This window comes from Torulaspora globosa, chromosome 3 (genome assembly GCF_014133895.1).
Source record: "Torulaspora globosa chromosome 3, complete sequence".
Taxonomy (NCBI): Eukaryota; Fungi; Ascomycota; class Saccharomycetes; order Saccharomycetales; family Saccharomycetaceae; genus Torulaspora; species Torulaspora globosa.
The window spans coordinates 300,911-323,264 of record NC_050729.1 but is presented as its reverse complement, the minus strand read 5'-3'; the positions used below and the strand labels follow the sequence as shown (position 1 = coordinate 323,264).

At 44.5% G+C, this 22,354-nt stretch overlaps 6 protein-coding genes across 6 annotated transcripts; 1 reads left to right on the top strand and 5 right to left on the bottom strand.

Moving 5' to 3' along the window:
• Positions 1-8: 8 nt before the first annotated feature.
• Positions 9-1,085, bottom strand: SEN2 (tRNA splicing endonuclease subunit SEN2; the record flags this gene model as incomplete). The annotated part of the gene is made up of 1 exon (XM_037282772.1): positions 9-1,085. One exon carries the CDS (start codon positions 1,083-1,085, stop codon positions 9-11), a length of 1,077 nt encoding a protein of 358 aa, XP_037138667.1.
• A 556-nt stretch (positions 1,086-1,641) lies between these two features.
• Positions 1,642-16,347, bottom strand: REA1 (AAA family ATPase midasin; the record flags this gene model as incomplete). Its single annotated transcript, XM_037282771.1, has 1 exon — positions 1,642-16,347. One exon carries the CDS (start codon positions 16,345-16,347, stop codon positions 1,642-1,644), a length of 14,706 nt encoding a protein of 4,901 aa, XP_037138666.1.
• A 256-nt stretch (positions 16,348-16,603) lies between these two features.
• Positions 16,604-17,788, top strand: REX3 (RNA exonuclease; the record flags this gene model as incomplete). The annotated part of the gene is made up of 1 exon (XM_037282770.1): positions 16,604-17,788. The coding sequence occupies one exon, from the start codon at positions 16,604-16,606 to the stop codon at positions 17,786-17,788; it is 1,185 nt and encodes a 394-aa protein (XP_037138665.1).
• Positions 17,789-17,833: 45 nt separating this feature from the next.
• FIN1 (Fin1p) lies at positions 17,834-18,625 on the bottom strand (the record flags this gene model as incomplete). Its single annotated transcript, XM_037282769.1, has 1 exon — positions 17,834-18,625. The coding sequence occupies one exon, from the start codon at positions 18,623-18,625 to the stop codon at positions 17,834-17,836; it is 792 nt and encodes a 263-aa protein (XP_037138664.1).
• A 231-nt stretch (positions 18,626-18,856) lies between these two features.
• Positions 18,857-20,416, bottom strand: HG536_0C01560 (uncharacterized protein; the record flags this gene model as incomplete). The annotated part of the gene is made up of 1 exon (XM_037282768.1): positions 18,857-20,416. One exon carries the CDS (start codon positions 20,414-20,416, stop codon positions 18,857-18,859), a length of 1,560 nt encoding a protein of 519 aa, XP_037138663.1.
• A 398-nt stretch (positions 20,417-20,814) lies between these two features.
• Positions 20,815-22,230, bottom strand: HG536_0C01550 (uncharacterized protein; the record flags this gene model as incomplete). Its single annotated transcript, XM_037282767.1, has 1 exon — positions 20,815-22,230. One exon carries the CDS (start codon positions 22,228-22,230, stop codon positions 20,815-20,817), a length of 1,416 nt encoding a protein of 471 aa, XP_037138662.1.
• Between the last annotated feature and the right edge of the window lie 124 nt (positions 22,231-22,354).

The window sequence follows — 22,354 nt, the reverse complement described above, 5'->3', positions numbered from 1 at the left end:
TGATGCGATTAATCTCTATTTTTCCCAGGAACCCATCTTCTGTAGACAACTTCATTCACTCGAAAGCTGGAGAAGGCGCTGGTAAAGTCGTTTCGCAGCCACATCTTGACGATATCTTCCTCTGGTTTCAATTTCTCCACATAGCAGAGTATGAGAGTCTTCTTAGCGCCGCCAACGACTCGAGCGACGCTCGAGTACCATGTGTAATCATGGCTCTCCTCGCTGTCCAGTACTGCGATGCAAAATTGGGCATGCTGGAATGGAGGGCCTCTCCTATACAGCAAGTAGTCGCAGCCGAACTTGATTCCCGATCGAACGCACCAACCGTGGGATCTGTAGTGATGATACGCCACGTACTGCTTGACCAGAGGATATATTGCGCCATAGGACAGATTGTTGTAGTCTAGAAGTCTTTGAAATAGGACATTCGGGCTGATATCCAGCACTGGGAGAGCAAACGAGAGAAAAACAGCTTCCACGGGCAGCAGCTCTAGTGCTTCTAGCTGTGCTAGATCTCCTTCGCTATCAAACAACGACTCGAAGTCATAAAAGGCCTTGGATATTGTGGTTGAAGAGTCGGAACCCTGGGATGCTTTAAAATTTCGAAGCTCTAGTCTCTGATTTTCCAATAAGACGGCTTCTTCCTCTACAGTACCACCATTCTTCCTCAGCTCTAGCAGTTGTCTTTCCATTTCGACCCTTCTCTTCTTGAACTGGGACCTTTCCCACCTTCTTTGCTCAGTGATCCTCTCCAGAGGGGTCCCGGGACTGGATTGCCTATCCCCATTGATCATGGCATTGGTACGTTCAAACCAAGTAGGCTCACTTCGAGATAGTTGGCCAGTGCCAAAGAATCCGTTATCCCATAGGTAGATCATCTGGCTTGGCTCTTTCACGAGGATATGCACGAACTCATCACCGGTAATCTCAACCTGAATGGGTGTAATCCTGCTTGAACTCTTGACGTAGCTATAGATCCAACAAACCCACGATAGAGGATTATGCGGCAGCAGCTGAGGTAGCTCTATAGGATGAACCGGCAGTGGATAACGGTACCTCAATGAATTTGACTTGCCTTTGGCCATAATTAGTCGAAATACAGCTTGCTAAGCTTAAAGATTAACCTAAGCTTCGGTATTTCGTGCTGTATCTTACGACTGCTAAATGTCCAAGTCCTCATGCTCATCTGGCAAGGATAGAACATAGAGTTAGCAAGAAAATCTAATTTAGCTACGGAACTAGTCAGATACCGTTGTAGTCTATTGAGAAATCGTTGCGCTCACATCGAATATTCTTCGAGCAACAAGTAGATGTATCATCATACTAATTCAAGACTAAAATGATGGCAAAGCCAAATATGCGAGAAGATAGCCAACTGGTTAGCCTTCACATATCAGATGCTATGCCGATCTTCATTACGAAAATAATGATGGGTTCTTTTACTAATTGTCTCTATAGTATTTCATTAACAGTAAGCTTTTATATGATCAACAGGATTTACGTTGTCAATTTTTCTCAGCTGAAAATTTAAAGAAAAATGTTAGGGCTCAGAGACCAGTTCTACCATGTCGATGGTTTATACAGACGAAGAGGTTATGCTTAACAGTCAATTCTCTTTCAATATTAAGTATGTCTATGTTTCTATGAAGATGCGAGATCTTGGAAAAACTGTCTTAGGATGGTAGAAAGCATCTCTGGCAACTCGTAGATGTCATGTACAACAACGTAAAACTCGAACGGGAAGGTATCCAAATATTTGTCAATCTTCAGTTGTAGATTTCCGTGCTGATCAGGAACATACTTGACTTGGCTCATATCCATGATAGACTCGTTGTTGCTGATGCCATCGATGATGACGAACACTAGCATGATTCTGTTTTCCCTGGCACGACGCACTAGGCGCTGAACGGTTTCGTGGTCCTCGCACAAACCATCAGAGATAACGATTTGTAGCTGCCATTGGTCACCGGTGTTCAGTGGACGAGCGCGTTCGAAGATTCTGATCGACTCGGCGACGAGCTTCTTGATGTCGGTTTTCTTTTCCTGGAAACCAAACCACTGGAAGGTTTTGGCACCTGCATCATTGCTGAACTGCTGGTCGAACGAGTGAACTTCCTTGACTGATTCGCCGAACTTGACGATAGATAAACCGCCGGACTCTAGCTGCGTGAGGGTCTTGGACACGAGGCACAAACTATCGAACGCCAGCTTGACACATTTCGACTCGCTCATCGATTTAGAGTCATCCAGAGCCACCATAATTTGGTACTGACGTTTACTGGGCTTAGTCCTTCTTAACCATATCTTGTCTTTTTTGAACTGCGACGCAATATATGGTATAATTCTTTTCATATTCAGTCGTTTACCGGTCTTGTAGTCACCCTTCAGTTTGGTTGCCAAAGTGGGCTCCAAGATTAATCTAAGTTGCTCACTTAGGCGAGCAGAGAGTTCCGCAGTCGATATTTCACTCTGATGCCATAGTTCGCGCGATTCTTCGACAGACCTGGGAGGTGTACTTATTTCCTCCAAAGCTTCGGCGTCCACGTCGCTTATAAACTCTTCGAGTTCATCGATAATTTCCATTTGCAGAGTGTCAGCCAAAGTTGTACCGCCATCACTTCTCTCTTTCGTTTCCCCGATAAATGCACCCTTCGTGGCGTTCTCTTGATGGCTTTCTTTATTATCGTTCATATCAAGGGGCTTATTTTCTTCACTTTCATCACTCACCAGGTTTTCTTCAGCTTCCATATCAATATCTGGCTTCTCCTCATCTTCTAAATCCGAGATGTCGTCCTCAATCGCGTTCTCCTCATTCAATGAACGGGTCTGATCTTGGTTGGCCTGACCTAAAGCTTGAGTCTCACTTTCGGTATTAGCACCATCGAGATGCTCGAATTCATCAGGTCGGTGATTAGCAGATTCTTTCATATGTTCATTTTCATCAGCTTGAGTGGCCTCATTGATTTCTTGTCTCCGTTTGTGGTACTCCTTGAGCGAATCACCCAGCTGTTTCAATGCTTCCTTGGCCTCATTTTTGGAGCGTTCGTTACTATCTTTCTGGTCTGACTGGTGCTCTTGATCGATTTCATGAGCTGCGCCGGAGTTACCGATGTCTGCAGTCTCTTCGGTTTCCTTCTTATCTGAACCAACACCCTTGGATCCAGAGGTATTTTGGGCGGCCGCCTCAGCATCGTTTGCCTCGGTTTCAGTAGACTCCTTAACCCCGCCTAACCCTTCGTCAACATCTTTTGTAATACCTTCCCCGCTATCCCCGTCTAGGTTCTCATCGTCCTGTTGAAGAGACTCTTCATCAGACCCGTCAGCATCGTCTCCTTCGGCCTCTAGCTTGTGATCTGAATCTTCTGGAGACGCATCGTCCATTTCTTGGTCATCGCCAAGCTGATCTGTCTCCTCTGTCACACCATCGTCCATGTCGACATCTGGATCTCTCGAGTCCTCCTCTTCAGCGCTTTCATCTTCTTTCATTTGATCCTCTGTTTCTCTAAAGTCGCCCATTTCCTCATCGCTCACTTCTTCTTCATCTTTATCGCCGTCAGAGCCCAAGTCGATATCTTCCGGAAGATCTAAAGTTTCAATCTCAGGAACTTCTGGTGATAGATCTTCACCTAACTCGTTGCGAACTTCATCTTGTTGCTCCCCCACCTGGTCCTCTTCTTCAGATTTCTCTTCCAGTTCATTATCTTCCTCTTCTTTTATCTCCTCGGACTCTTTTCTCTTCTCTTCATTCTCTCCTTGGCCTTCGGTTTCTCCATCCCCTGAGTTCTGATTCTGGTTTTCATTTTCTGCAGCTTGAACATCAGCTTCATCTTCACCAGTTACGTTACTATCACTTTTCCTCTCTTTTGCATTATCGTCAGGTTTGTCATCCCACATTTTATCATCAATTGCGTTGGGATCATCATCATCCAAATTGTCAACCTGCTCATCCAACTCCTCCTGCTCATTTTCCTCATTTGCCTCATGTTCCTCATCTTGTTCTGACATGTTTTCCAGGTCGCCAGCCATGTCTCCTTCCATTTCCACAGCATCATCATCTTGGCCATCCTTGTCTTGAGAATCGTTTTCTTCATTCTTTTCTTGAGCATTCTCAGTCAAATCATCATCCTGTTCAACGTCTTTCGAATTATTTTGGGCCCCCTCTCCGTCTCCAAGACCTGTTCCGTCGTGAAGATTATTATCTTCAACATCTTCTGAAGGAGGCTCAGGCGAGCAGAACCCATTTTGAGCCAGGGAACGTAGCAAAACACCGAAAATGTAGGAGCCATGAGCCATGTCTTGATAAAATACCCTGGCTTTCTGTAGTAGCAGGGCTAAAGCCCTTTGGTAGGACCGTACAACTGGCAGTGTGAAAGAAACCAGAGCACGAGCGAGTACGGAATTCTCTGTGACGTACTCATGATTCTTCAATAGCAGCACGGCTTTTTCCATATTTCTTAAGACTGCAGAGTGATGAGAGGCTTTAATAGTACCTACGATGCATGCTGCGGAAGATGAAAGCCATTTGTCCTCATCTTCGTTGACAGATTGCACACCGTTGTCCAAGATTTTCTGAACGGACATAAGTATGCTGGCAAAAACCTTTCGCAAACCGGTCTCAATGGATATTAATGATCCATCCCTGTGACCAGTTTGCATGTTACTGCGCCCGCTTTCTTCTAACCACTCGATGATCATGTCATAGATGTAAAAAGTTCTGTCATTTTTCTGCGCCTGAAGGTCTTCAAGAAGTTTGTCCAAAAACTTCTGGAAATTTTCGTATAACTCCTGGCTACCAGAGTCCCAAGTTGTGACTGCTGTAGCGTTTTGTTTGAATTCAATTAGGTTGTCTTTGATTTTTCCTAAGAAGATGACATCTTTTGAAACATCACCGAACTCAGAAGTTACATGCAATGTGGATATGGCATAATCAATCAGTAAGGGAAGCCACTGGCAAATGGTTTGCAGATTATCATGATTGAATTTCATTGCCAGGAATTTGATGTCTTTTCTGCAGTAGGCTACATTTTCTAAGTCCAATCGTAAAGAATCAATCTTGTCATAACATGTCGCTAACTTTTGGATTGGTGATCTTGTGGTAATCAGAGAGAATATCAGATTCTCCATATTGGCCATACCTCTTTCCAAGTATACTCTTGGGACGCTTTCAGACGGTTCGGCAACTGCGCGCCTCAGGCCTGGTAGCATTTCCAGAATTCTCAAAAAATACGAGTCATAATTCTTGAGCAGCGGAGCGGAGAACGAGACCATGTTAGCCAATATAGCTGTAGTTGATAATTGTACTGTGTGTATATCTTTCCGAAAGCTGCTCTTCAGACCGATTCTTTTCAGTTCTTTCAAGCAGTCGCTTAAGGCTTTGTTCTTCTGCATTTTCAAAGATGCTAAGAGCTTCTTTTTTTCTTTTGAATAAACCTTGGGAGTTTCCTTCTCTAACCTATCAGCCTCAGCTGAAAATTTCTTAGCAAGGTTGGTAAATGTTGGAACTTCCATTTCTGATATTTGCTTGAGATAGTTGTTCATATTTTTACTCACCACATCAATTCTTTTTAACGGTTCCGACCTATTGCTCCACCCCGGAATGTTAAGAACTAATTTCTTGGCCTCATCGAGGTTCAATTCAGCGGTCTTCAAATGTTCAATAGTCTTTGTCCTGTTGGTCAACTTAAATGAGATAGGGATTCCATTGTCTATAAATGGTTGAACCGGTTCAGATACAAGAGCTCGATACCTGCGAACTAGCTTGTAAAGGCTTGAATGTGAACGACGTGAACTTTGTTTCAATGCTTCGACATTGATATCCTTCCAACTGGCCAAAAGAATGACCTCTTTTATATCCTTCTGCACCTCTTTTCTTCCTGAGGCGATACGATCCATGAGGATAGGTTCAAACTGGCTGTAGAACGCGATCACGTTGTGAACAGCGTGCGCAATCTTTGATTCTGGTCGATCAAGATCGACATGCTTCGAAAAAGCTTTGAGAAGTTTGAGTCGAATGGAAAACTCACCGATAGGACTTGTACTAAAGTAAACGTTTAACGCAGTTGCAAGACTCAAAAGTTTTGAGTCGTCGAATTCCGAGTCATCTGGAATGATAATTATCTCCAATAGATGGAACCACCACTTACCGATATTCAGTTCGAGGTTGCAATCCTCGGCATCCAATAAGCCAGCCCAAGTTTCTAGCTCTAATTTTCTCCAGGATATAATTAGGTCGGTGATTTCCTTCATATGGACTTTCAACGAAACTTGTGATGAAGCGTATTTTTCCCATTCAGCAACGAAAGTATAAATCTGCTCAAGCTTTTGTAATTGCCTTGCTACTGGGGTGTTACTTGGATAGTCCATGAACTCCCTGCAGATACGGAATAGCTCTTTCAGTGTTGCATGTTCAGGCCATTGGGCGAGAAGATTAACAACAGATTTCCAAAGTGCATCGGCTATAGTAATCGCTTTTTGGGATTCGGCAGTGGAATACTTTTCGTAGAATTGTGTGGCATCGTTTTTACTCTCAAAAGATTTGATCTCTCCAGCTAGTCTGTTTAAAACCGCAGTTAAATGAGCGCCTTCGGAGGAATGGTCCTTCAGAGACATTCCCATTTCCCAAAGCATTTGCATAACCTCAGAACCTTTTTGGACCATGCTCTCGATGCTTTCTCCATTCTCTTGTTCGAAAAAGGTAATGTATGACTTTGCTACCGAATGATAAACGCTTGCTAGCTCAACATCAGCAGATGTATCGTCGATTACATTTACGGTCATAACATCTTCGTAATCCGGAAACATCTTTTTAAAATCATCTTCAAAATTTTCTGCGTTATCTTGATATCTGAACATTGAACTTAGTTCCTTGGATTTGCTTTCGGCTTTTCGCTCTCTAAGGGACCATCTATAGTACAATGTTCGCAGAACCCCATTCCATGTCGCTGACAACTTTGTATCTAGCTTATGATAACCCGAAAGCTGTAAGTAAAATGTTAGCACTTTGTCCACAGAGGTAACATCAACGCTGCATGTTTTGCAGAAATCTACAACATCTTTAAAGGTAGCGTCGACTTTCGATGATGATAAGATTGTTAACGGATCAATTGCCCACATCGTTGATGTTTCTGTGGCAACAAGTGAACGTTCTTTGCCATGCACCAGAAGGTCAAATCCGAACTTCATGCAGCAAACATAACCTGCAAATATGTCGTTTAAATCTGAAAAATACTGATAGCCCGCTTCCATACGGTCCAAAAATTGCGAGGTATTCTGTTGAAACATTGCCGCCCGATTGATTGACGTTGTATCCCAAGACTCAATTGACTGCATTAGATTCTCAGCATTAGCAACGCTGACTGTTGAATTGTATAAAGCCGTCCATTCTTCAAATAAATCATCAATTGCAGAAGGTGGTCGATAAACTCTAGGTTTCTTTGGCGCCGCCTCATCTGTAGTCGATTTTAGCAGCTTCTCTATCAATAAAGCTCTGTCGCCGCTAGCAACTTCACGCACCGCGGCCCACGCTCCTTTAAGCCGCTCGCAGAAGGCCGTATTTTTCTGGTAGTTGTTGTACAGGACATAGTCACGTAGTGCGGGATCAGATGGGTGATCAGGGGCATAAATTGTAATCAACGCCGAACCGAAATACACCCAGGCTTTTCCATAATCTTCGTATGAGCGCGCTTCTTTCAGCAAATGGATCACCGGCTGCAGATGCTTTTGAAATTGGCTGACAAAAGTATCGTTGCCTTTTTCAAGAACTATCTTGAATACCTCTTCCTCCTCAAGGCCTGTGATAGTCACACCTACGTGGGCCTCAATAATACCATCTAGCCACAGGTGTAGCTTATCAGCAAATATACGAAGTGGGTCATTCAAAATACTCCTCGAGAATTTCACAGAGGAATCTAGCAGTAACCGGGCGTCTGACAAAGTTTGCTTCAAGACGCTGCCGGGAAACTTTTTCATGGCATTACATTTGATAATGATGTCTCTGAAAAATGCGCTTGAAAATAGCGATGCAGTATGAGATCGATATCTGCCATCAGTTTTGATCCATAGAAAATCGAAGACCGAAGGATAGCAATAGGCCTTTGACCGTATTCTATAAATTTGTTCTGTGGATAACGTCGTGGAGGGTGCCAACTGGTTGATAGCCTCCCATTCTTCCTTATCCTCGGCAAGCAAGCACCGCGCGATGTGGTCAAATTCGATCCAAAAGAAATGCTGTCTCTTGATTAGGAAACTAGCTGATATTTCCTCCAACTTTTGGATCCCAGATGTCAAATTGGATGTCAACAATTCGAAATTATCAGCGTTATTCCCTAGCACATCCTCAAAGACCTTCGTGAAGATATCTCGCAAAGACTCAACCTCTTCGTAAGCCTCGGAAAATTGAAGCTTTGCTACTTCATCAAATTTTCTGGAAATTCGGAGAAGGTCATCCCAGTAACTCCAATAAATGGCATTGGATGGATATCTCTTCCTAAAAAAGCTCCAGAGGATGTTGATTGAATTTCCACGGCTGAGTCTCAAAGAGTCGTTGAAATCTGAGAATATATCTAGAAGATCGTTTTTAGTGCTTCTCTGCTTCACGCCAGCTTCAATACATTTTTGAAACAATTCCTTGTACACAGCTAAGCGGGCTTCATCCTTTCTATATGACGCACTAAATGCACCAGCCCAAATGATCAAAAATCTCCACGTAAACAAATAGAAATCAGATTGGTCAAATAAATTTCCTTCGGACATTGAACGTAGAAAGTATTCTGCTGAATTCTTCAAAACCATATAAATGGGGATCTGTGGCGGAGATTTGATGTTGCGTCCATTTGTCACAGCTGCCGACATTTCAATGTATGAGAGCTCATTAAGCTTGCCTCCAACGGACTTGGAATTAGTGTACTCGAGGTCGCGTACGCATTCTAACAGGATCCTAAGCGAGGCCACTAAGTAAATCGACTCAGAATCAATATTCTTCTTGCAGCTTTTAATCACTGTTGGAAGTTCGTAAACGTTGACCGTTGGTAGCAACGTTTGAGAGCCGCACTTTTCAAGCGGTAATTCCAAAAGATGAGCCAGCCTTTCTTGAACAGGCTTCATTAGATATAGCATCCGCTGGTTGACATTAAGGGTCAACAGAAATTCATTAAAGACGGATATCTTTTCCGCCATCGGTGCTTCAGAGAAAAAACGATTGCTCCGAAGATTTTCGACCCATGGCTTGATCTCTTTCAGCCGTTCCATAGGAATAATGCTCAAAATTGCATCCTCAGCACACAGGTTGGCAGACTTGTTTATGACATCATGAATCTGGGCAAACAGAGAAGCTGATGATAAATGGGCGGGGACAAATCTCTTTAGTGGAAGCCAACAATTCGTATCGCTCAATGACAATTCTGTCAAATGTTGGTCCACGGCAAGATCTTCACCCGAGACCTGGTCGGCTTCAAATCCCAAGATTACTCGGTCGAACTTGGATGCTCTCTCTTTCAAATCCCCCACAAATATCTCAACGCCTCTGTTGCGCATTGCTCTGGATAGCTCGCCGTACTTCGGGTTTACAGTCAAAAATAACCTAAAGTTAGAATTTGGAATTACCGTTCTCGGTTGGCCATCAGACTCGCTACATTCATTAATCACCAATGAGCCATTAGTTTCTAATAAAGAATTCAGCCTATCCAAGACCGAAGGAGAACACAAATTTGCATTATCCAAAACTAGCCAATGCCCTTCTTCGACAGCTCTCACTAAGGCACCATCAAACCACTCAAATTTAACTGTCTTTGGTGCATCTATAAGATCACACATATGCCGAATGCGGCACGAGAGATCTTGGAGTGCTGGTATATTCTTGATATGAGGAAGAAGTGATGTAAAGCGGTCATAGAAAAGACTAAAGTTTTCCGCGGTTATGGCATTTTCAGAGATGAGTTTCAGCAGAGCAAGTCCTGCATTTATTGCTAGCTCACCCTGCGATTCGACCCCCATACTAGTCACCAGAAAGTGTCTCAAAACCTCCCGGAGGTCGCTCATGATAGCTGAAATTTTTCGTGTCAAATCGACCTGCTCGTAACCACCTAAAATGTCCATGCTGTCAACATCGCCGTTCATTGAAAATGTTGTCACCTGTGCCCCAACACTTGAAGCTAAAAATTTGATTATATTAGTTTTCCCAGCGTTAGTAGGACCTACCAATATTACAGGCCAGCTATTCTTGATACATCTCAAGGCAGACTCGTAAATGGCAAAATTGCACTGCAGCGAAAATACTTTCGTTAGGGATGGGAAGCGATACGAACAGTTTCTCTTGACTATTTCCGAATTTATCTGCAAATAATCAACGTTGAGTTTGCAGACATTCTCTCTTGTTTCAAAAGCCCCGAAAAACTGTTCGATTAAGCTTCGAGCCCTTTGCCTATCGGTCTCATTTCTGAATCTTTGACCCACAATCATGTCAAAAAAATCCGCAACTTTGACTGTTTCTAACAGGTAGCTTCCATTCAGAAGGGACATCCATCTAAGCGTATCCCTCAGGTTAAATTCCCATGGCGCACCATGTGCACCCCAAAGCTTCCTCTTGCATACTTGATCTTCAAGGGTCGACATCAGTTCAATCATTTTGGCGCTGATTGTTGAGTCGACGTTGGGAAACAATCTTTCGGTGATAAGCAATAAATCATCGCTGGACAAGGTATTGATAAAAACCACGCTGAAGCGATTCACGAAAGATTTAGGAAGGCCCTTCCTTCCACCACCTTGATACTGAGGATTCTGCGCCGCAAAAACAGTAAAGTTAGGGTGTCTGATGAAACTTTTATCTAATTCTGGGATATAAGCCTCCCCACGATGATCCAAACAAGCATTGAGACCCTCCAGTACTGACTGAGACGCAAGATTCATCTCATCCAAAAGAACCCATTCTCCCAGTTGCATAGCCCTGAGAAATGGAGCATCTCTCCAGACAAATTCCGCGGTACTTTCTCCAGGAACATCTGAACCAAAAAGATCGATCAGGTCAGTTTGCTCGGAAAGATTGATACGAGTCAAGGGGTTACCTGTCATAGCAGCAAGTGCTGTGACCAGACTCGTTTTCCCAACGCCAGGACTTCCCTCTAATAAAATAGGTTTCCTGACCTGCAGAGCCCGCGTCACACGTAGAATGTTCATAGCAGTCGTTGGGGCATTCCAGTTGAATGAGGAAGTAATGCAACCCTCTTGTTTTATTTCCAGACTGAAAGGACCGATACGAACAGCTTTCCCACATACTTCAATGGATGTAGTCTCGGCAAAATAAACACTCAAGTCTCTCTGAGCAAACGTGGAGAGGATCTGTACACATTCCATCTTGAGTTCTACCAGACTACTTTCATTTTCTGCGAGATAAGCCGTGTTGTTTGTTCCCAACGCATCAATGAAAACCATTGCTGCACCGTGGGCCAGCACTGCAAAGTGATCATCAACGGTTGATGCAGAGATATTCATAAACTCCACCCATGCAATTATATCACGCAAAGAGATGATACCGTTGGTTGCGTTGCCGCCCCCAAATTTTAAAGCGAACCATTTAGAAAACTGAACAATGACTTCTCCCAGATTTATCAAAGGCGCTGCAAGCTTTGATGACACAATCAGTTGTACATCATCAAAATCCTCCATCGAGGATACCCAAATTTCGGTGAACCGATTTCTTAGTGCAGGCGATAATTCCTTCTTACCATAATCTCCACCGGGATTCATAGTGGCGAGGAATTGAAACCCATGAGAGGCAGAGACAAGACTATCTGATGCACCCTTTTCGGCCAATAATAAGCTTCTTTCCGGCTCTAAAACACTATTCAGTCGCTCTAACACTGAGTCGTCAGCCAAAGATATCTCATCTAGCAAAAAGAAATCGCCAGTTTTCATGGCTTGAACTAAGGGACCATCACACCATTCAAACAAAGTCTTGAGATTTTCGCGTAAATGCTTAATCAGATCCTGCTGACTTTTTTCGATGTTAGACTTGTCCATCTTGTCGTACTGATGGAGCAGCTCGTCCAGTTCATCGCCAGGAACTTCTTGAGAAATTGCTAGCACTTGCCGCAACAGTTCATTCAACTTATTCTGAATCGCAGCTCGATTACGCACAGGCCTTTGGGCTCCGAGCAGATCACCGGTTTCGGTATTTTGATGAGCGTTAAGCATAATGAGACTCTTTCCCCTTAAACAAGCCAATATCTGGCAGATCGTGGTTTTTCCACAACCAGTTTCTCCAACCAAAAGAACTGGTTCATTGTTTTGCAGACATGCGGACACTAGAACAGCCAGGCGGCGCATTGCTTTGGTCCAAACCACAGGACTTTCTTGTGAGAATAGAGATGGTTCCTCAAGGCTCTTGTAATAAGAGTCCATGTCAAGCTTTACTTTCATCACTTTTTCTAACGTCTTCTGCACAACCTCCTTCTCATGACGTGTCCTACAACGCTCAGCCAGCAGCATATATCCATTGGAAGCGAGTTGTTCGTAACCAACAGCATCACGAAGTGCCCAACGGAAAAGGTCTCGCAGAGTTGCAAAGCTATTTTTTTGCTCGAAGAGCCTTGAGGACGATCTCTCGATTGAAAGTTGCCTATAAGTTTCAACAATCTTCTTTGCATAAGATGGTGCAATCTGGCAGCGCTCGCGAAGAATGATTTCGAGTTCATCCTCAGGGATATCATCAAAATGGAGCTCTAGAAATCGATTCCTGAATGCCCTAGAAAGGACTTTACGGCCCCCGTAAACTCCGGGCGGATTCTGTGTTGCAAAAAGCATGAAGTCTGGATGGGGATGAACGATTTGCTGAGTTTCGGGTATGAACAATTCTCTGTTGTCATCCAACAATCTGTTTAGGGCCTCTAGGACGTCAGTTGGAGCAAGGTTTAATTCATCCAGCACTATCCAATAGCCATTCCTTAGTGCTTCAACCAAAACGCCTTCTTTAAAAGTGAGCTTTCCCGTATCATCTGTAACATAGGTTCCTAAGTACTCTTGAAGATCGGTGTGCTCATGATTATTGATACGGACGAATTTGTGTCCTGTTAGATCCGCTAAGTATTTGATCATACTTGTTTTGCCCGCTGATGTGGGGCCTTGTACCAGTACTGGAAACCTTTTGCTCGACGAGGCTCTGACCAAATTCATTAGATTCTTTTCAACAAATGGAGTGATGATATAATGAGCTTGATCCTTCACCCCTTCTGCGCCCTTCTTCATCCAATAATGTTTGAACTGGGCATAATCTGCACCTGGCGCTGGAGGAGCCTGGGAAATCACTGATTTAACGTTTTTTAGTCTGCCCAGAGTGTATTTCTGGATTATGGGCTCTAACACCGCCTCCGAGGTCTGAGAAAGAAGAGTGAGAAAACTCATGCAAAAACCATCATAAAGGGAACGACGTAGACCATATATGTGCGCTATGTCACAAACATACAGGAGAGTCCTGGTCAGAGTACGAATGCTGAAGTGAGGTTTTTCGTTAGAGCCGTCAACTATCTTATGGCTGTCCGCCAATTTCTTTGCTTCCAGATACAGTTCTGCAATGTCATTCCCAACCCATTCATCGCTCACGCTGTATTTGTGTATGTATTTGTCTATGATGGTCAGCAGATCCGAAATATCCCGATCAGGCGAGTGTACGTAAATTTCGGTAAATCTGGATCTTATGCCGGTAGGTAAGTCCCTTTTGCCTACGTCAGTTGCTGGGTTCATACATGCGAATATCCGAAAATCAGGATGGGCCCTAACCGGATCGGCCTCACCTTTCTCGGAAAGTAGAATACTTCTCGACTGCTCTTCAGCTAATAAATCAGATATACTTTCTAAGGTATCCGCCGATGCCAGATTAATTTCATCAAGGAGGAGCCATTCTCCATTTCTCACTGCTTTCACTAGCGAGCCTTCCACATAATCAAAAACAAACGAGTTTTCCATAGATGTCGACTGTATCTCAAATTTTCGCACGAGATCTTGAAATTGAGTCCATTTCTCGCGCAGAAGCTCTTTCTCGTGAGAGTTTAATCTTCTTTTCTTCTTTTTGCTATCCTCGCCTTTAGGATCAATTTTATCTATCAGAATAGTGCTAGCCATCTTGCATGCTTCATTCCAAAGCCTCACTACATTCCTCCATTGGTTCTTGTTAAAACACCTATGAAGCATCTTATAGAAATGCTCATTTTTTTTAATCGAGAACGTTGCGGCGAAAAGGGACTCAAAAGTCTCTTGAATCGGCAGAGCGACAGTTTTGGAATTAACTGGTTTGTAGCCACCAAGTAAGTCCCCTGTCTCGGTTTGTTGGGAAACGTTGATTACCGTTAATGGCTTATGCAGAAGTTTTCCCAGTTGCTGCACAACTGTAGTTTTACCCGTACCGGTTTCACCTACTAAAAGAACAGGCTCGCACAACTGGACTGAAATTGCTATCTGCTCCATCAATCGCAGAGAATGATTAGTGACGGCAAACGACGTCGAATTGACAGACTTTTTCTGCAGCGAAAGATTAGATCTCGGCAAAATGGATCTACCAATCTGAATATGATCCTGATAAACCTCAAATTTTGGGACATGATTCTTGAGATATAAGCCAATTCTGGAGGTCGAAATATCTAAGCATTCTCCAATGGATCTGATAAGGGGCTCCAACGCCCTGTCTTCACTAATGGCACCAGCGAAACAGTCAGCGGCCTCCGCAAAGATATCATCGTAAATTTGTGATTCAATCAACTGATCTGCCGATATCACATTATTGTTTACAAGAAGTTGCTGGATTCTATTGCATAATTTCACGAGGTCTCGAACAGACACAACCCTAGCGTGTGACCCTTTATTAAAAGACGTAAATCTTGGATTTTTGTATATTTCCTTAACCGAGTTGTAAGCGTGAATCAGTTTAGGTAGTAGATGCAATAACAATGGAAATTTGTGACTTAATATCTTACTCAGATCGCTCTCGTTTGGCTCCTCTAAAAAGATTGTTCTCCACAGCCTCATACCAAGTAAGTTGAGATGCTCGATGCTATTTCCCTTCTTTTTGGCTCCTTCTTCATTCAGCCTAACGGTAGATATCAACTGAAATCCATTAGCCGCCCTTATGGTCTCTCCCCTCGAAGGGACCGAAAGCTCGCGGCTCTCCAACAAAGTCAGCAAAACGGACAGAACTTCCGTTGGTGCCTTGTCTACATCCTCTATAAGCACGCACCTTCCCTCTTGGACTGCAGTGGTCAGGACACCGGATCTCCAAACGAAAGTTCCTGGCTTTTCGCCTGATGTATAAGTACCTATAAGTAACTTCGCGTCTGTTTGTTCACCCAGATGTATTTTCACCACGGAGTTGTGACATCCGAGATATTTGGTCAACTCATTAATCAAAAACGTTTTACCAGAGCCTGCTTTCCCGATGAGCATCACAGGTTCTGACCTTCGTACACTGTCTGCTAACTGGCGAAGAGCCTTGACTGACTTTTCCGTTGGCACGTAGCTTAGTTCGCATGGTGGGCAGTCAGGGGCTGTTGATACTCTGGGAACTAAAATGTCACATACTGAAGTAACATTATTACTCAAATCACTCCGATTGATGATGAAATGTTGCACCTCTACTGCTGACACAGAGCTTTCCTCAGTACTTGGCAATTCTGAGAAGCGCGCGATCATCTTGGCCTCGTTCAATTCCAGAAACCTGTAATTTACATCACTACTTCTCTCATAGAGTCCCAGAATTGGCTCGTCAGAACCGAAATAGCAAGCTATCGCATCGTTTTCGGCACGTTCGCCTGCATCCAGGTATAGTGATAAAATCTTCGCCGCCAAAAACCTTAAAATCTGCGAATTCTCTTCGCGATTGACGATCTTGTATAGCACATCTGGGCTAACGAATTTCGCAAAAACCACCTTGTTCTGGCTCAACATTCTGTAGTATGCAAGCAGAATCATACGCAACTGTTCGCTGTCCTGCGACGGCGCATTTTGCAGCACTGCAACCAAGTACTCATTTTCTTTTTCAAGGAATTTCTCCACCAGAGGGTTCGCTATCGTGTAACAGGTAGCATACCTGGCAATCACGTCGAATATCGTGACTATTCTATTCTTCTCAGAAATGTTTATCCACCGAGAAATCACCTCTAAGATAATCCGTTTGTAAACAAAGAGGTATCTTAAGCTGAATTTATCCGTTAGTGCAGCTAGAGACAACCTCTGAAGGTTCTCCTCCGCACTGAGCTTGAAATCGAATTCATAGCACCTTTCAGGTGCCTCTATCGAAAAGGTTGTCGTGTAGAGTTCGTCTAGCCTCCTGATAGAGTTCAAATCTAGAACTATATCGTCGTGAGACATTTTTCCAATCTTCGATTAGGTTGAACTCAGCTCACAACGCTCAAATTCAGCTCTTGAGTTCCACATACCATGGGATAAAACTCTGATCTTGAGATGATCTTATAGCTCATCGGGCATCTCGTCGCTTCCAAATTTTTCTCCGTAAACAGTGACAGTTCTGAGTATAATAAGGCTCCTGCCCTCAATAGTATATTCAAGTCATGTCAGTTCAGGATCTGGGATGAGTGGGATATAGCCGGTTGAAGTTCTGCAATCGATGAGTGGGACTTTGAGGCCAATTGATTTGGTTAGCCAACCTGCGCCATATCCGGAGCGGTACAAGATTCTGCAGAAGTTGGTGGTTCTTTTGCAAAAAGTGAGACCAAACGCCGCCGGTGGTGCAAGCAAGCTGGCCATTGGGCTTGAAGGACGGGTCGCCAAGACCAGTAGTTCGAGTCAAAGCTATAGGTTCAATATGAGTGTTCTTTTTCGCGATCTGAGTAAGCATAAGGGTGATTTGACTAAAATTAGGATAGCTCAGAAACCGATTGTCAGTGCCTCTAGGGCAAGCCAAGGGAATATTTCGAAAGCGGCTGTGATGGAAAAGCTGAAGGCGCTACTGCATGAAAATTCGGTTTTGGAGAAGAATGGATATATCATGAGAAATGTAACCAGTGAGAGTGCGAAGAATGCGCTGCTGGGTGCCCATGAGACTTGCGCAAGATGCAATACAAAATTCGAGAGGGCGAGCATTATGAAGAAGACATTGTGCCGATATCATGACTCCAAGAAACAATTTGATAAAGTCACTAAATCATACCAGTATCCCTGTTGTGGAGAATCAACGGCATCTACTTCATTTCTGCGGCTTGGGTGTAAAACTCACAAACATCATGTATTCAAGCCTGAGACGGCGGAAGCATTATCCGATATATCAGAATTTATCAAAACGTCCAAAATACGTGGAGAAGAAAATGTTCTCGCACTGGATTGCGAGATGGGATTTACCTCTCTAGGCTACGAGATGATACGACTGACCATAGTCGATTTTTTTACATCGAAGACCTTGTTTGACGAAATTGTTCAGCCATTGGGGGAAGTTGTGGATCTCAATACTCAGTTCAGCGGTGTCAGCGAAATTGACAAACAATCATCTCTGACGTTCCAGGAGACTATGGCTCGAGTGCTTTCCCCGAAGCTCATAAATGCAAATAGCATACTCATAGGACACGGCTTGGAGAATGATCTCAACGTAATGAGGATCGTCCATCAAAAGATTATCGATACAGCGATACTTTATTCCACCGGAAGGTACAAAAATTCTCTGAAGAATCTCGCATTCGAGTTTCTCAGTCGAAAAATCCAGACTGGCGAGCATGATAGCTCAGAAGATGCAATTGCGACGATGGATGTCTTAAAAGTCAAAAATGGTATTCCAATCGATCAGAAAACATGGGATTGAACACCTAGAGAGTTTTTCTATAATTTGATATTATGCAGAGCCAATTCAAGTTTCTTCATCCTGATGGGTGCGTTGTTCCATCATCATCAAGCGATCTTCTAGTTCTTTTTGACGTTTAAGCACTTGAGACAAAGTAAGTTCCAGGTAGTTCATTCTTTCGCTCATGTCGTTCTCTCCACCTGTAGCAGGAATTTGGAACTTCACAGTCTTCTGCTGTCTTTTTTTACCGATTTTGGAGTGCTCCTGTGGATTCGTTGATTTCTGTCTCTCAGGCGCCCTCTTAAAATTAAGAGTTCTTTCACCGTCCTTTTCTGCCTCTTCGGCCTCCTCTTCCAGTTTGCTGAAGAGGTTAGTGCCCTGTAGTCTAGACGAAGCTCCACTAGCAAACCGCTGAGGGGACAGCAACCCGTTGCTAAACCTCGATCTAAGCTTGCTCAAGGAGCCATCGCCTCCAATCTTTTTCTCCGATCTGAAGGCCATCTTGGTTGGCGAAGACGGGAAAACTAGATTTGTGACAGATCCTTCGTCTTCGTACTTCTCAACTTTCTCCTGTCTATTAAAATGCGGCCGGTCCATACTTTGCGTTATTCGTGGAATGTAGTTCTTCAAACACTCTGGTGACGCCAACCGCTTCGGCGTCAACTGAGTTCTGAGCTTGTTTGGGCTTCTCTTGACTGGTGATAACCTCATTGCCGGCTTCGAGATGTCATCAGGGTATGCTTTGGTTGGTGACGTACTTAACCTCTTGAAGACATTACTTTGGTGAGATAAATCAGCAGACAGCTCCATGACATTGGTGATATCCTGTAACTCATGCGTTGGTCTCTTGTACGCCATCTTATGATCCTTTACTTGTGATGTCTAATCAGCTTTAGTTTGTTTATGTTTTGGTCTGCTTTCAACGCTTATATCTACAAAGAGTTAAGCAGCGTCCATAAATGCGACAAAGATCATTTATTATTTGAAAGAACAGCTTTCATTTTAGTCAATTTGCTCTATATAACATTAAAACTTGGTATGACATTACGATGTGCTTTTTAGAGCTTCCAGCACCCTCTTAATGCGCCATCAATCGAATAGCGACTCATCATTTACTATCAAATATTCCTGATTACTTGTATAATTTTGGGAATAAAACAGTGGCATATTGACGGTCTGCTGGCGCTCTCCACGCGTTATTCGTGTTGGCAAATCATTGAGGACCAAGAACTCCAATTGCGGGAATCCTGAATTGAAGTAATCGAATGTCCTCTTGAGAGAGTGAATGTGAGCGTAATACAAACATATAATGTCTTGAGCAGTAATGGCTTTGTCACTAGAAGGATCGTGTCGAAGAAGCTCATTGACTTTAGCTGCATGCTCCTCCGGTGTGCAATACAGGTAAGCTATAGCAGGTTTGCTGTCGATGAAGTCAGTGTGCGGCAGTATGGGAAACAATGTGAACATGTGCATTATGAAGTTTCTCGCATTGACATCAAGCATGCTATTGATGCGCAATTTCTCCTGAGTTGGAAAGTATTTTTTTATTATAATCTGTTCGAAGGTTTCTCGGCAATCGCTACAGCGACATGTTAGTCTCGGGAGAAAGTAATTCCTGTTGATTGAGAGCAGCGGTGGATCTAGCGGTTCAAACTTCACATCGATGTACCTCAAGGTCTGGGAACACTCCGCCTTTCGAAAAGCGCTCAAGGTCGTGCCATCCAGCGGAACATCGAGGAGAAAGTCAACCTGTAGTTTCTCCAATTTGGTAAAGTGCTGAGCACATTCTCTCAGATATTCATTGTTCGCATCCAAAGACAACAAAGTCAGGGATGTTACATTACGGAACCTGTAGAAATCGTACAAGCGCCACATCTTGCAGACATTGGTATCTGCTCCTTTATACCATGACACTATCCTCAGTTCTTTGAGGGTATCGACATCAAACAATGCGTAAAGCGGCTGCTGGGCATATAGATAGGTGTCCGGCCTCAAGTTAAGGGTGAGGCTCGATATTCTCAAAGGTTTCGAGAACCAGCCCAAAAGCGTGGAAGCAGGGATATGTAGCGTCAGCGATCTGATCATGTCCCAATCATAGTAGCTCTGCAGACGGGCGATTTCCAGCCAGTATTCACCCGTGGCCCTTTGCTCAGGAAGCTTACTTGGCGGAGGCACATTCAATGATTTTAACCGAGGGGCAATCCATGATAACTCTTGCATAACATCCAGCTCTAGATAATTGTCAAAGAACTGCAAAACTGTGCCGTTATCCGTCAAAAGACTGATAAGCTCAAATAGGATATCGCGATTTATGTGCAACGCGCAGTACACCGACTTGATGTAGTGGCAGAGCCTGACGTTCGACCGGAGAGATCTAACCAATAATCTGAAAGCATGTTCCGCTTCGACGATTTCCTCCTCTCGAGAGCCAAGAAGCGGGATACGCAGCACAGACCACGTCTGGACTCCCAAAGAGGTGTCCAGATCGCTACGAAAGTGTGGTCTCCTGTTCAGGTACAACCTTCGGTATAGATACGGGACAGTTCTGTCATACATCGACCTCGATACCCGAGTCAAACAAACCTTGTCATCTTGCGAGAGAAACCTAGCGACGTTTGCGAAGCAGTTGAGCGGGATCTGATCTAGCATGGGCGATCCATTCGGCTATTCGTTAGTCAACCATTCATTAGTAGGGCATAGACTGGCGTTCATCCATAGTCGTTGTATGGTTGGTCACATGATAAGCTCATCTGGCCACCCTATATGGGTTTCAAATTTTCTAGTTTTTCCGTCCATGAAGTAACCCTTCGTGGACATTTGGTCAATTTGAAACAATACAGAGATGATCAGCAGTTCCCCTGCATAAGGATGAACCGTTTTACAAAGAGATTTACCGATTTTTTTGGCCAACGATACAACACAGGTGGTACTAAGATTTGGGGTGCACTGCAAGCCGTTCCACCTGCGATTCCTTGACAAAAGACTGTTTGAATCAAGACGTCGGTTCGCGCGTTCGAACGCGGACAGCGTCTCAACTAACTTTACACCTATAAATAATCTAGCTTCTTACAAAACTCCCGAGCTCCAGTGAAGGCGTCTACCTTCAGCGCTATCAGTATTATATCTCCATTGCTGACCCCCAACTTCCAGATAGACTTTGTTAAGTGCAATTGCAGACCGCTGCAGTAAGACAATTTGTCCGCGTTTGTGAGATCAACGACTTTCTCGTCGCAGCTGGACTCTGCAACAAGTCTGTAGATCTGAGAACATCTGGATCCGTTCACTACACAGTCCCCGATCGAAAGGCATGCGGGGAGACCCAGATGCGCGCTCTTTCTCTGGTCTTTTATTCTGAACTTGGACAGGTCCACATCGTTCTCGTGTAGCACCGCAGCGAAGACCTTCTCGAAATGCATCGCCGCCTGGTCCATCATCTCCAGGTGCACCGTCTTGCGCTGGCGGTTGAAGATGAGAGTGCAATCCATGGTATCGATCTGGAAGAGAAGGTCGCGCGTCCGGGTGTCGAGATACGGTCTCTTGTACTGTGCCAGATTCCAGTTTTTCCTGGCCTTGTCCGCTGGGACGTCCGTCTTGGGTTTCTTCAGCAGCGGCTGCTGGTCGTCCGACACCGACACCGGCGTGTTCTCGCCTGTCGTTGCGGTCGGACAACAGCCATCCTGTGCCATTGGCTTGCTCGACTGGTTAAAGCTGACGCCGTTTCTCGCAATATCCTTCAAAGCCAGCAGGATGGTCTCACCCTGGGTGAGCTGATTGAACGACGCGCGAGCCTTGATCAGCCGCTGCTCCAGGTTCAAAAACCTGTAATAACGACACTCCTTGATCAGAGACTCGCGTCTCTTGTCGTCCAGCTCCAAAGACGCGCCGCCAAGCAGTTGCAGCAGCTCCTGAAACAGCTCCGCTGACCGCGGCACCGAGAGCGCAGACTGCGGCGGCGGCCTGATCAGCTTCTTGTTGATGAACACCCCAGCATGCGAGTCCGCATACAGCGCATTTGAGGTCATCGAGAAGTAGTTTGGCGAGTCGCCCTCTCTGGAAAACAGACTCCTGGCAATCTTGAACGTCCTTCCGCTGATGTTCGCAAAGTAGTACTCGTACTCCCTCAGCAGCGCCCGCAGCCGGGGCAGTCCGTAGTACATCGCGTCCGCAAACAACATCGTGAACTGCACCTCATCCTTGATCTCGATGAAGTAGCCCTGCAGGTGCAGGTAGATCAGCTCGAAGATCTCTGCCGACCGGTCTATGAACAGCACATTCTCGCCCTGCGACTTGGTCCCTGCAAACCTCTCGGTAAAAAAGCTAGGGCCATCAGAGCTGAGAGAAGCGCCACTAATCTTGAACAGCTTCGTACCAACCTGAATCTTGTACATATTTTCATGTGGCAGCAGATGCGGTATCGTAGGATCGAAGCGGCCAGGCTCCATACCGCTCACCTGTTCTGCCATCTGTCTCTACTACGCTCAAAGACAAGATCGTGTCAAATACAGCGCCAACTTGACCACTCTCAGCGCTACTTATCAATTCAACATCTGTTGCTTTCCCGCGAGCCCTAGCCTGACGTAAATTACT